Source organism: Coregonus clupeaformis, chromosome 24, assembly GCF_020615455.1.
Source record: "Coregonus clupeaformis isolate EN_2021a chromosome 24, ASM2061545v1, whole genome shotgun sequence".
Taxonomy (NCBI): domain Eukaryota; kingdom Metazoa; phylum Chordata; class Actinopteri; order Salmoniformes; family Salmonidae; genus Coregonus; species Coregonus clupeaformis.
The window spans coordinates 47,915,489-47,930,820 of NC_059215.1; the positions used below are offsets into that span (position 1 = coordinate 47,915,489).

The following is a 15,332-nucleotide window of genomic DNA, read 5'->3' on the forward strand; positions in this document are numbered from 1 at the left end:
ACTACACACAGCCTCTTGAGGTGTTACTAGCCAGGTTAGGTAAAATACCTGAGACCTCTGTAGCTCTGGTCACTGAGGTGCGTACAGTGTTGTATACATACAACAATAACATCTTACAGATACATTCAACAGACAAAAGTCCAAGAGGATATATTGTATCCAAGAGGATATATTGTATCTAGTAAACTCCATGGGGTAAAGAAGAACTCTACATGGAACTTGAAGTGATAGGTGTCTTCTCTTACCCTCTGACTTCATTGTCCTCAGTCAGGATTGTTCTTAGCAATCTCCTACATGACTGCTCTATGCCATACTGTACACTCTATGCAACACTGGCTTGACACTCGCACAACATGATCAATGTTAGTCAAACAGTAAATGTTCCTACCTGCCGAACAAGTGCAGGTGCAATAGTTTTATTGATATGATCAACAGCTTTTGAGACACCTGCAGAGGGACAAGCAGAGCGTCACAACCCAGGGAGAAGTAGACCGTGCAAGAGCAGCAGGCACTACCAGACGATCACAGAGCAAGCCTTAGATCTCGTTAATATTGTCTGCTGTGGTGGCAGCAACTAGGCTGGTTAAACAAACTTCAAGTAGAATGATCTACTATTGGGATCATGGGGTAATCACAGAAATAGAATGACAATATGGCCGCCGGCCGCTCCACCCATCACAAAACATTGACTTGGAGGAATGTCTCTTCTAGTCGTTATATTTTTATGGCCGTAATAACGATTTAGAAAATCTGTGATTGTCTGTGAATGCCTGCCACAGAGGTTAGTTAGTTGTCAAATCAAGGCAAACCCACTCGAAAGTCATGCTTTCATCAACTCCAGTTCATTTCAGTGTTATCTGTGCCTTACTCCTGTTGCTCCTCCACACTGTGTATTTACCTGGTTACACAGAGCCGGGGCCAAGAACTCATTAACATATTTAACAGCCCTTTTCACCCCTGACAGGAGGAGAGAAGGATGACGTGTCAGAGAAAGGCAGGATGAAGAAGGAAGGAAGGAAGGAAGGAAAGAAACATGTAATGGGGAAAAAATGTATAGAGTGAGCTGTGTCCATGATCCCAGATCTGTCTGTGCTGTCTGTCTGTGCTGTCTTGCCAACTCCTATGGTTATTGCCATGCCAACCACACGAGTTGGCCATACAGCACGAAGAGATCTGGGACCAGGCTAGAGTACATGGACATTGGAAACTAGCTATGACAACAATACACTCTAAGACTAGCATGTTGCTAAATTCCACCTAATATCCAGTGCCTATAGCCTAGTGAAAGTCTACACACCCCTTGCACAGTCTTCACATTTTGCTGCCTTAAAATTAAATCTAAAAAAGGGATTACATTTGAAAGTGAAAGAAAGTTATAGAAACATTTTCCAAATTTAATAGAAAATAACACCCTTGTGTTAATAGTTGATGGAAGCGATTTTGGCAGCCATTACAGCTGTAAGTCATTTCGAATAAGATTCTACCAACTCTGCACAACTCTTAGTGCAACATATATCAATTGTTTTTGTCTAAATTGCTCAAGCTCAGTACCTTTGGTTGGGAATCATTGATGGACAGCAATATTCAAACCTTGTCTCGGATTTTCAAGCAGATTTAAGTCAGTACTAAGACTGGGCCATTCAGGAACACTCAACACCTCTTGGAAAGCCATTCTGGTGTGTCTTTGGCATTAAAATGTGTTAATTGTCCTGCTGTAAAACATCTAATGTAATCCCTTTTTTAGATTTAATTTTAAGGCAGCAAAATGTGAAGACTGTGCAAGGGGTGTGTCGACTTTCACTAGGCACTGTAAATGACTGGTAACTAGCTAGTCCAATCAGAACAGGGAGTGTTACTAGCTAGTCCAATCAGAAGAGGGAAATGTGCGTACCTTTGCCCAGATAGCGTGTCTTGTCGTTGTCACGGAGCTCCAGAGCTTCATAGATACCAGTAGAGGCACCGCTGGGGACTGCAGCCCTGAACAGACCTGGAGAACACAGAACAAGAGAGTATGTAATTAGGCTAATCGATTTAATCTGGGGACCAAAGATAGGATGTTATTGAGTCTATTTCATCTGGGGGGGAAAGATGAGATGTTAATGAGTCTATTTCATCTGGGGAGGAAAGATAGAATGTTAATGAGTCTATTTCATCTGGGGAGGAAAGATAGAATGTTAATGAGTTGATTTCATCTGGGGAGGAAAGATAGAATGTTAATGAGTCTATTTCATCTGGGGAGGAAAGATAGAATGTTAATGAGTCTAATCCATCTCTATTTACTGACATACTGCAGGATAAAACCTGAGGAAGACAGAAGTGAACAATGTGGCAGAACAGCCCAAACTGATCTGAAACCAGGTCCGGTATTCACAAACTGATCTGAAACCAGGTCCGGTATTCACAAACTGATCTGAAACCAGGTCCGCTATCCACAAACTGATCTGAAACCAGGTCCGCTATCCACAAACTGATCTGAAACCAGGTCCGGTATCCACAAACTGATCTGAAACCAGGGCCGGTATCCACAAACTGATCTGAAACCAGGTCCGCTATCCACAAACTGATCTGAAACCAGGTCCGGTATTCACAAACTGATCTGAAACCAGGTCCAGTATCCACAAACTGATCTGAAACCAGGTCCGCTATCCACAAACTGATCTGAAACCAGGTCCGGTATTCACAAACTGATCTGAAACCAGGTCCAGTATCCACAAACTGATCTGAAACCAGGTCCGGTATTCACAAACTGATCTGAAACCAGGTCCGCTATCCACAAACTGATCTGAAACCATGTCCGATTTCCACAAACTGATCTGAAACCAGGTCCGCTATCCACAAACTGATCTGAAATCAGGTCCGCTATCCACAAACTGATCTGAAACCAGGGCCAGTATTCACAAACTGATCTGAAACCAGGGCCGGTATCCACAAACTGATCTGAAACCAGGGCCGGTATTCACAAACTGATCTGAAACCAGGGCCGGTATCCACAAACTGATCTGAAACCAGGGCCGCTATGCACAAACTGATCTAAAACCAGGGCCGGTATTCACAAACTGATCTGAAACCAGGGCCGGTATCCACAAACTGATCTGAAACCAGGGCCGGTATCCACAAACTGATCTGAAACCAGGGCCGGTATCCACAAACTGATCTGAAACCAGGTCCGCTATCCACAAACTGATCTGAAACCAGGTCCGCTATCCACAAACTGATCTGAAACCAGGGCCGGTATCCACAAACTGATCTGAAACCAGGGCCGGTATTCACAAACTGATCTGAAACCAGGGCCGGTATCCACAAACTGATCTGAAACCAGGGCCGCTATGCACAAACTGATCTAAAACCAGGGCCGGTATTCACAAACTGATCTGAAACCAGGGCCGCTATCCACAAACTGATCTGAAACCAGGTCCGCTATCCACAAACTGATCTGAAACCAGGGCCGGTATCCACAAACTGATCTGAAACCAGGGCCGGTATCCACAAACTGATCTGAAACCAGGGCCGGTATTCACAAAGTGTCGCAGAGTAATATCGCTGACTTAGGATCAGTTTAGTCTTTTAAACCATAATGAATAAGAGGGGGGACCTGATCCTAGATCGACACTCCTATTCTGATACGCTTTGTAAATATGGGCCCAGACTATATTACTGATCCAGTTCCTAACACATTGACTGATCCAGACTATATTACTGATCCAGTTCCTAACACATTGACTGATCCAGACTATATTACTGATCCAGTTCCTAACACATTGACTGATCCAGACTATATCACTGATCCAGTTCCTAACACATTGACTGATCCAGACTATATTACTGATCCAGTTCCTAACACATTGACTGATCCAGACTATATTACTGATCCAGTTCCTAACACATTGACTGATCCAGACTATATTACTGATCCAGTTCCTAACACATTGACTGATCCAGACTATATTACTGATCCAGTTCCTAACACATTGACTGATCCAGACTATATTACTGATCCAGTTCCTAACACATTGACTGATCCAGACTATATTACTGATCCAGTTCCTAACACATTGACTGATCCAGACTATATTACTGATCCAGTTCCTAACACATTGACTGATCCAGACTATATTACTGATCCAGTTCCTAACACATTGACTGATCCAGACTATATTACTGATCCAGTTCCTAACACATTGACTGATCCAGACTATATTACTGATCCAGTTCCTAACACATTGACTGTACCAGACTATATTACTGATCCAGTTCCTAACACATTGACTGATCCAGACTATATTACTGATCCAGTTCCTAACACATTGACTGATCCAGACTATATTACTGATCCAGTTCCTAACACATTGACTGATCCAGACTATATTACTGATCCAGTTCCTAACACATTGACTGATCCAGACTATATTACTGATCCAGTTCCTAACACATTGACTGTACCAGACTATATTACTGATCCAGTTCCTAACACATTGACTGATCCAGACTATATTACTGATCCAGTTCCTAACACATTGACTGATCCATACTATATTACGGATCCAGTTCCTAACACATTGACTGATCCATTGAATTCATTGAATAATATTTTGTTATAGTATGATGGCTTTTGGTATTTATGTAGTGAAAACAACAGGAAAGAATTCCATCATTCATGCGTTCATCACATTTTGCTCCCTGAGGAGAGAGAGGGAGGGTCGCTGCCTGGTCGCACATACTAAGCAGATCAATGTGATGTAACAGGGTTGGACAGAGAAGAAAAGCTCTCTACTGAGCATGTGCAGTGCAGCTGAAGCAACCTCAGGATGAGACTACAGGTTCACACACACACGTACGAACGCACGCACGCACACACACAAACACACACACACACACACACGCACACACGCACGCACGCACGCACACACACATACGTCTCCAGGATACGACTGCTGCCTCAGCCTCAGACACACACCAAGGTCACACCAAGGTCACACCAAGGTCACACCAAGGTCATACATTTTGGATTCAACCATGTGAAGAAAGATACTGGCTATGCAAATTTGATTCTAACTGCTCATTGGAGACACACAGAGAGATTTAGGCCATGAGTTCAGGATTACCAAATGACTGGGGGTACTGGAAGACCGGAATTGGACTGTTAGGGGGTACTGGAAGACTGGAATTGGACTGTTAGGGATACTGGAAGACCGGAATTAGACTGTTAGGGGTACTGGAAGACTGGAATTGGACTGTTAGGGATACTGGAAGACCGGAATTAGACTGTTAGGGGTACTGGAAGACCGGAATTGGACTGTTAGGGATACTGGAAGACCGGAATTGGACTGTTAGGGGTACTGGAAGACCGGAATTAGACTGTTAGGGGTACTGGAAGACCGGAATTAGACTGTTAGGGGTACTGGAAGACCGGAATTGGACTGTTAGGGATACTGGAAGACCGGAATTAGACTGTTAGGGGTACTGGAAGACTGGAGTTGGACTGTTAGGGGTACTGGAAGACCGGAGTGGTCGGGGTGACGATGTCTCATAGTGATTTTCTATAAGGTCTATGTCCCTAGTTGTAAAATGTGTGGTGCAGCGATGGCAGCTTCCTCTGTTGTCAGGCTTTCATTCATTCCCCTATCCCATTCATTCTTCCCATATGGATTTGACCCTATGACAAACAATGTCAGTATACAACATATTGCTCACGTATACCCTTCAATCATACGGTATATCATTGGAAAGCTTGGGTTCACAGCTATCCATCAGGAATGTTCAGGTCAACCTTTGACCTCTAGGATACATATCAGAATTACCTGTATAAATTGCATAAAAAAAAGGAAACCCTGACACATTGTACATTTTGTTTGACAAGTGGTTCTGAAAGGTCATGACATACATTTCGAATCATATATAATATAACCAACTTTGAAAGCACCACCTGAACTATTGTTTAAAAATAGCCCATACTGTGCAACTGACATTAGAATGTTGGAAGTTTAGCCATAGAATTCAACTTTACTGTAATCTATGTGTCTATGGTTACGTCACAAATGGAACCCTACTCACTATATAGTGCATCACTTTTGACCAGGGATCATAGGGGTGCACTAAAAGTCATAGTGCAAAAGTAGTGCAAAAGTAGTGCATTACATAGGGAATAGGGTGCCATTTGGAACACAGCATAGTTTGTTTTTCTGTGTCCATAGGTGACAGATTGGAGATGGAGGGATCGAACCTGACGATAGGCTCCTGAATGGCTTCCTCACAATGAAGTACATAATACAATATTTGACATTCCAGGATTTAATTCAACTTCTTGCCTTCACCTGTTTTTATATCTTTGGGTATGATAAGAAGTATTTTGCTGTGTGTTCTCCCTAGTATAATGATTAACTCTTAACAAATAGAAAATTAAACTATTTATTTAAATATTTATCTTAGTAAACGTGCACTATGTCTATTCCATTTTTAATGTGCAATGGAAACATAGAAGACTTGACATTCCAGGATTCAATTCAGCTTCTGTTTTCATTATCTCTGACTGGGTATGACAAGAAGTTTAATGATTAACTCTAACACATAGGTCATTTAAATATTGATTTACGTGCACTATGTCTATTCCACATTCGATGTGCAATGGAAACATAGTAGCATTGATTTCTCAACATCTCTGAAAGGGAACCACAAAGTAACCACAGTTGGCTACATTGTATCAGCAACAGATTGCAACATTCTGTAGCTACACCCCCCCCACATCTAGTACCAACTGGTAGTTGGCCACACTGCATACCAGTGAATGGCAAGCAACAATAGTGAACTGTCTTCATCTACCAAAAATGTACAGAAAGGTGTGGCAGAGTATTTCAGTAGTGAGCAAATACTGTTATCTAGCTGTGTGGTTGCAACTTGATGCCCTTTCCTCTCCTCCAGACTCACTCACTGACATTTTGAAATGGTAATCTGTGTGCTACCAATACATGTTGAAACTTGTCACTCTGATCTTCAGGGCATTTTTCTACTTACCCCGAGTCAAATGAACCATTTGTATGTATCTGCGTGCAGTTTGAAGAAGTGGAAGGTAGTTTTGCGAGCCATTGCTAACTAGCGTTAGCACAATGACTGGAAGTCTATAGGACAGCTAGCAGTCATTGCGCTAATGCTAGTTAGCAATTGCGCTAATGCTAGTTAGCAACTTCCTTCAAACTGCAAGCAGAGACATTAAAATTGGTATCCATGTATTCATCTGACTCTGGGTAAGTAGAAAAAGGGCTTCATTGCTCAAATCTCACACTATCCCTTTAAAAGTTGCTGCTGCTAAATGACTACAGGGGGAACACAGATTATACTGTATGTGTCTCAGTATGACTAGTGTTTCCCAGTAGGAACATTACAGTAACACGGTAGCGCTGTCCAAGCAGTGCACCATTACAGACAGGAGCTATTTTCACTCCAATAACACGATCTGATCTGCTAGCTCTCTCTAGTAGGCTGTAGGATATAGGCTACCCTTACCATGGAGCTAACTCACTCTGCCAGTTGGAGAGGGACTAGCCTGGAGCTAACTCACTCTGCCAGTTGGAGAGGGACTAGCCTGGAGCTAACTCACTCTGCCAGTTGGAGAGAGCCTGGAGCTAACTCACTCTGCCAGTTGGAGAGGGACTAGCCTGGAGCTAACTCACTCTGCCAGATGGAGAGGGACTAGCCTGGAGCTAACTCACTCTGCCAGTTGGAGAGGGACTAGCCTGGAGCTAACTCACTCTGCCAGATGGAGAGGGACTAGCCTGGAGCTAACTCACTCTGAAGGATTACTTTATCCTATCCCAGGTATTCCTTAAAGAGGTGGGGTTTCAAATGTCTCCGGAAGGTGGTGAGTGACTCCGCTGTCCTGGCGTCGTGAGGGAGCTTGTTCCACCATTGGGGTGCCAGAGCAGCGAACAGTTTTGACTGGGCTGAGCGGGAACTGTGCTTCCGCAGAGGTAGGGGAGCCAGCAGGCCAGAGGTGGATGAACGCAATGCCCTCGTTTGGGTGTAGGGACTGATCAGAGCCTGAAGGTACGGAGGTGCCGTTCCCCTCACAGCTCCGTAGGCAAGCACCATGGTCTTGTAGCAGATGCAAGCATCAACTGGAAGCCAGTGGAGTGTGCGGAGGAGCGGGGTGACGTGAGAGAACTTGGGAAGGTTGAACACCAGACGGGCTGCGGCATTCTGGATGAGTTGTAGGGGAAATAATGATACTTCTTCTAATTCCAAGATTTAAGAAGTATCTTCATACTTTAAATTCATGGCAATACAGTGCATACGAAAAGTATCCAGACCCCTTCCCTTTTTCCAAATTTTGTTTTACGTTACAGCCTTATTCTAAAATGTATTAAATAAAACATTTAACAACACCCCATAATGACAAAGCGAAAACAGGTTTTTGCAAAAAACGAACCTTTACTTTGTTGAAGCACCTTTGGTAGCAATCGGGGGAGAAGGGCCTTGGTCAGGGAGGTGACCAAAAACCCGATGGTCACTCTGACAGAGCTCTAGAGTTCCTCTGTGGAGATGGGAGAACCTTCCAGAAGGACAACCATCTCTGCAGCACTCCACCAATCAGGCCTTTATGGTAGAGTGGCCAGACGGAAGCCACTCCTCAGTAAAAGGCACATGGCAGCCCACTTGGAGTTTGCCAAAAAGCACCTAAAGACTCTCAGACCATGATAAACAAGATTCTCTTGTCTGATGAAACCAAGATTGAATTATTTGGCCTGAATGCCAAGCTTCACGTCTGGAGGAAACCTGGCACCATCCCTACGGTGAAGCATGGTGGTGGCAGCATCATGCTGTGGGGATGTTTTTCAGTAGCAGGGACTGGGAGACTATTCAGGATCGAGGGAAAGATGAACGGAGCAAAGTACAGAGAGATCCTTGATGAAAACCTGCTCCAGAGTGCTCAGGACCTCAGACTGGGGCGAAGGTTCACCTTCCAACAGGACAACAACCCTAAGCACACAGGCAAGACAATGCAGGAGTGGCTTCGGGACAAGTCTCTGAATGTCCTTGAGTGGCCCAGCCAGAGCCTGGACTTGAACCCGATCGAACATCTCTGGAGAGACCTGAAAATAGCTGTGCAGCAACGCTCCCATCCAACCTGACAGAGCTTGAGAGGATCTGCAGAGAAGAATGGGAGAAACTCCCCAAATACAGGTGTGCCAAGCTTGTAGCGTCATATCCAAGAAGACTCGAGGCTGTAATCGCTGCCAAAGGTGCTTCAACAAAGTACTGAGTAAAGGGTCTGAATACTTATTTAAATGTGATATTTCAGTTTTTTATTTTTTATAAATTTGCAAAACCTGTTTTTGCTTTGTCATTATGGGGTATTGTGTGTAGATTGATGAGGGGGGGAAAAAAACGATTTAATCAATTTTAGAATACGGCTGTAACGTAACTAAAAATTTGGAAAAAGTCAAGGGGTCTGAATACTTTTCCGAATGCACTGAATAAACGACATGAATGTTAAAGGAGTGGCCAAGGAAACAATGACATTCTCCCGTCCCACAATGCACGGCACAATGAGCAGCATCACAGTGAGTTGGCACTTTATCAGACCCAGACCAGCGCTGCCCGCTAGGGACATCACATGTTTGATTCATTAGCTCAGGGGGCACTGAGCTCTGCTAGGTTTTATTCACCGTAAGCTGACGGGCTGTTTCCCCACTTTAAAATCTATTCATCACTCTTAAAGTGATCAATTCATGAACCCATTAAAACGAAACAGTACTTTGTTGCTAAATATATCCTAGATAACGTGCATGCATGCAATGTTGCTTAAACTATTAAAACTGGCCCCGTAGAGAGAACGGTGTTATGGACAACACTTCACTCATGCCTTAATAATGTACTGTATAAGTCCCAAATGTGATTCGGACAAAGGCAGCGTCGAACCCTAACCCTACAGAGAACAACGTTTACAGACAGCCCTGCTCCATGATAATCTCTTACCTTTCTTGGTGTACAGGTCGACCTCCACGGTGGGGTTTCCACGGGAGTCGAAAATCTCACGAGCATGAATCTTCAGGATGGACATGGTTCTGCAACTACACAGGAGAGGAGAGAGGAGAGAGGGAAGAGGGTGGGAGAGAGGAGAGAGGAAGAGGGTGGGAGAGAGGAGAGGAAATAAGAAAGAGGAAGTAACCAGGCAACCACCTCACTCTCTCACATTTAACCAATGGATACAGTTACTATTAGAAGTTATAACATTAGAATTATCGACAGTGAAAATAAATGGTGCTAGTCAGGGAACAATTGAGGCCAATAAACAACAATTAAATATACTTGACTCTGTAAAGAACAATCTCAGCTAAAGCCCCACATATACAAACCAGTTATATATATTTATTTAGACTTTTGCTACTTCCTTTGCTTTCAGTCCCACAGGGAAGGGGTGGTTCTCTGGTCATTGTGGGGAGGGTGAATGTAAGGGGAGACTCAGGGGATGATGGGTGGGTGGGGGACCTCAGGGGATGATGGGTGGGTGGGGGACCTCAGGGGATGATGGGTGGGTGGGGGACCTCAGGGGATGATGGGTGGGTGGGGGACCTCAGGGGATGATGGGTGGGTGGGGGACCTCAGGGGATGATGGGTGGGTGGGGGACCTCAGGGGATGATGGGTGGGTGGGGGACCTCAGGGGATGATGGGTGGGGGACCTTATAATCAGTGTGTGTGGATCTATCAACAAGTAGGTCACATGGTGGGAGGGGCGTTGTGCCGTGAGGTGTTGCTTTATTCGTTTTTTGAAACCAGGTTTGCTGTTCGCTACATGAAATGGAACGAAGTTCCATGCAATCATGGCTCTGTATACTGTACTTTTCCTTGAATTTGTTCTAGATTTGGGGAAAAGACACCTGGTGGCATGTCTGGTGGGGTAAGTGTGTGTGTGTGTGTAACACAATGTTTCTTATAAAAACTAGAAGTGATGCAGTCAGTCTTTCCTCAACTCTTAGCCAAGAGGGGCTGGCACGCATAGTATTGATATTATCCCTCTGATTACAATGAAGAGCAAGACGTGCCGCTCTGTTCTGGGCCAGCTGCAGCTTAACTAGGTCCTTCTTTGCAGCACTTGACCACATGACTGGACAATAATCAAGATAAGATCAAACTAAAGCTCTGCAGGACTTGCTTTTTGGAGAAAAAACGAACTTTTTTGTACAGTGCTTTTCTTTTATTATTTTAATTTTTATGCATGAATACGATGGCTCACTGTTTGTTGTTGACATCTACTGCCTAAGTTTGCCCACTTTCCCAATGAAGTAATCATTAAAATAATTGGCAACATCAAATGGTTTTGTGATGAATAAGCCATCTGATTCAATGATGGGAGTTGAATTGTCTTTCTGCCCATAATTTCATTTAAAGTACTCCAAAGTTTCTTATTTTTGTTTACATTTACATTTTAGTCATTTAGCAGACGCTCTTATCCAGAGCGACTTACAGTGAGTGCATACATTATTTTATTTTTCATACTGGCCCCCCGTGGGAATTGAACCCACAACCCTGGCGTTGCAAACGTCATGCTCTACCAACTGAGCTACATCCCTGCCGGCCATTCCCTCCCCTACCCTGGACGACGCAGGGCCAATTATGCGCCGCCCCATGGGTCTCCCGGTCGCGGCCGGCTACGACAGAGTTGTTGAGTTTAGTAACATAATTTCCACATTTGTCTCCATTATCCCCTGTGTATTTATACCAGCATTTTCTGTTTGTCTGTTGCCAGTTCGTCTTGTCTCGTCAAGCTTACCCACGGTTTTCCCGTACTCCTGTTTTGCTCTAGTCCCTGTTTTCTAGTTTTTCCTGATTTTGACCATTCCGCCTGCCCCGACCCTGAGCCTGCCTGCCGTTCTGTACCTTGTGACACTGTTCTGGAATACCGACCTCTGCCTGTCCCGACCCTGAGCCTGCCTGCCGTTTCTGTACCTTTCGGACTCTGCTCTGGATTACTGACCTCTGCCTGCCCTTGACCTGTCGTTTGCCTGCCCCGTTTTTGTAAATAAGCTTTACAAACAGGAGACATAGCTCTTGCCAAAAACACTGGTGGAGTAAACAACATACAGTGCATTCGGGAAAGTATTCGGACCCCTTCACTTTTTCCACATTTTGTTGCATTACAGCCTTATTCTAAAATGTATTGCTACAATTTATAAAAACCTGTTTTTGCTTTGTCATTATGGGGTATTGTGTGTAGATTGATGAGGGGACAAAAACAATTTAAATCTGTTTTAAAATAAGGTTGTAAAGTAACAAAATGTGGAAAAAGGTCAAGGGGTCCGAATACTTTCCCGAATGCACTGTATGTTGTTTACTCCACCAGTGTTTTTGGCAAGAGCTATGTCTCCTGTTTGTAAAGCTTATTTACAAAAACGAGGCAGGCAAACGACAGGTCAAGGGCAGGCAGAGGTCAGTAATCCAGAGCAGAGTCCGAAAGGTACAGAACGGCAGGCAGGCTCAGGGTCGGGGCAGGCAGAATGGTCAAAACCAGGAAAACTAGAAAACAGGGACTAGAGCAAAACAGGGGTACGGGAAAACCGTGGGTAAGCTTGACGAGACAAGACGAACTGGCAACAGACAATGCATTTACTGGGATGTAGCCTAGCCCTGAGCATTTCCCTCTTCCATTAGCAGCCCAGTTATCTCTTCACATTCCAAGCCTCAAGTGTGTGGAAGAGAGATTTTTAGACCAGACAGAGGCTCTATTTTCAGTGGATGCTTCCCAAATGGCACCCTATAAAAACTAGTGCACTATAAAGGGAATGTGGCACCATTTGGGACATCGCCAGTCTCTTTTCCAAGGCCCTGGTTACACTAGAGCAGGGCCCGAGGGACGGATTTTGACCTGAGGGTGGTTTTATTTGCCCCACCCCCCCGGGTTTCCTGAATTTTCATTGTTGGACATAAAAGACTGTAAAAATACCAGGAAATCAGCTCCAAGTGATTTTTAATTTTAGAAAATCTGTTTCCAAGTATTCCCACGCATCATAGAGAGACCCGTAGATAGTATACAAATATAAGCACGGTTTGAAATGATTATATTTTTGTCAAATATTATATCTGTTTGGGCTTCTTGTGGTCAATTTGCTGTCTACAAATTATTTGTAATTATGTTCCGGCCCCCCGACCATCAGCTCAAGAAAAATCGGCCCGCGGCTGAATCTAGTTGATGATCCCTGCACTAAGAGTGACTAGACTATGTCCCCCAATACAGAACAGCGTATAGATCGGGTTTTTATCTGATTTGCCTTGACTTTCAGTTAATCTACCCCCACTGTTATAAATGCATGAATGAACCCCATGTTCCAGCCCCAGCCACTAAAGCCTGACAGATAGACACTCCACCAACCAACCCCCTGCTGGACCAATCGAAAATCCTCTGGCCTTAAATGTCCATAGTGTGGAAACTTGCCACTGGCTACAAAGCACAGAAAGGGAGGGCAGAGGGGGCAACTGTCAGCATAAACAGAAGCATATATACACAGACTGGACCCTGCTCTCTATAGCACTCACAACACTGGTCAGGAGTAATGTTTAGCCAACAGTTGGACGCACAGCACCTAAAAGTGAGCTGACATTTAAAAAACGAAAGTGGCCTGACATTTAAAGAAACAAAACAAAATCCTGTGGTAGTAATAATAACACAGCTATAACACATTAGTTATAATATGTAGCTATATGTAGCTAGAACTCGCTGATAGGCTCCTAAATGGCTTCCTCACAATGAAATAAATAATAAAAGACTTGACATTCCAGGATTCAATTCAGCTTCTTGACTTCACCTGTTTTCATTATCTCTGACTGGGTATGACAAGAAGTTTAATGATTAACTCTAACACATAGGTCATTTAAATATGTATTTACGTGCACTATGTCTATTCCACATTCGATGTGCAATGGAAACATAGTAGCATTGATTTCTCAACATCTCTGAAAGGGAAACCACAAAGTAACCACAGTTGGCTACATTCTATCAGCAACAGATTGCAACATTCTGTAGCTACACCCCCCCCCACATCTAGTACCAAGTGGTAGTTGGCCACACTGCATACCAGTGAATGGCAAGCAACAATAGTGAACTGTCTTCATCTACCAAAAAGGTACAGAAAGGTGTGGCAGAGTATTTCAGTAGTGAGAAAACCCTGTTATCTAGCTGCGTGGTTGCAACTTGACGCCCTTTCCTCTCCTCCAGACTCACTCACTGCTGTTTCTAAATGAGTCGCATCTCGCCAGCTGACGGGAGGGTTTAAAATAGACTAGCTGCCAAGCTTCAACACATGGCCAGGCACCATCATGTCATGAATAGCGTTCCAAAAAACTGAAAGCTCGAAAATGAAAATACAAAAGAGCAAAGATTTAGATTTCGGTGATGATGATGATGATGATGACGACGAAGGGGACATGTCATCAAGATGTCATCTAAAATGTCATCAGACAAATAGTCCAAAAGTAGTGGATATTTTATTAAATTTAAGTAAACTAATTCCGCAAAATAATAAAGAAAATAACGTATTCATCTTACCTTTATCTGGCCTAACCGTGTGCAAGTGTAGTGTTCTCTCTCGTTCGGTCGACAGAGAAGGCGTTCGTGACAGTCCCCGGTGCTGATAAATGGGCAGAATCCAGGAAGAGCGTGTAGCGGCGGTTTCGTCCTCGCTATCTGATTGGCTGGGATGGACTCACGCTGCACGAGAGTGCGAGACAAACTGCACGTTCTCCAGCGGTCTCACAACTACGACAACGCCTAGAAAAAAAAGGATGCGGTGTTTTTTAATACCTTACCATCACCCCACAAACGTAAGGGATATCATGCCTAAAAAACACATATGCAACAGAAATGTATAGGCTACAAGTTGTTGAATTGATCCAACATGAATGGGCACGGAGAGGGTGACGTAACGATGCAGGAAACTGACGCATAGTTGAGTACGTGCAGTATATATCGGCTGCTGATCTCCTCTGCGACAACACAGATGTTCAATAGCTTTTTTTTTGTCAAATCATCAGCTTGCATCTCATGTTTCAGTGTCTTTATGTCTCAAACTCTGTAGGGATGCACATGTTTCTCACTGTGTGGAAGTGCAGGCCTGCTATATGACATTTCTCATTTATCCTCCCCGAAGTAATGAGATTTTTTATTTATGTATTATGTAACAGGTTATGAACCTAGTACCACTTTCCTTATTACACACCAGGCTCTATCGTGTAAAGCCATTCATTCCAAAGGAGTGTACTCCAGTCCAATAAACTTGTCACACGGTTGAAAATGTTGTTCCGGGAAAAACTTCCCATGCAAAATATTATCTGGTCTTGTCCATGC

General features: G+C 43.9%; 1 protein-coding gene across 2 annotated transcripts in view; it reads right to left on the reverse strand.

The window, feature by feature from the left end:
• The window catches only part of eno1a (enolase 1a, (alpha)), a 21,084-nt gene extending 6,443 nt beyond the window's left edge, over positions 1 to 14,641 (reverse strand). Inside the window, exons 1-4 of one of the 2 annotated variants that reach the window (XM_041845345.2) lie at positions 14,535 to 14,641; positions 9,970 to 10,064; positions 1,892 to 1,987; positions 389 to 447 (exon numbers count right to left, since the gene is read on the reverse strand). In XM_041845345.2, coding sequence (XP_041701279.2) covers positions 389 to 447; positions 1,892 to 1,987; positions 9,970 to 10,054 — 240 coding nt within the window. In that variant the 5' untranslated portion in view covers positions 10,055 to 10,064; positions 14,535 to 14,641. Of the gene's footprint in view, positions 1 to 388; positions 448 to 898; positions 958 to 1,891; positions 1,988 to 9,969; positions 10,065 to 14,534 lie in introns of both variants that reach the window. The other variant, XM_041845346.2, reaches the window with a different exon arrangement.
• Between the last annotated feature and the right edge of the window lie 691 nt (positions 14,642 to 15,332).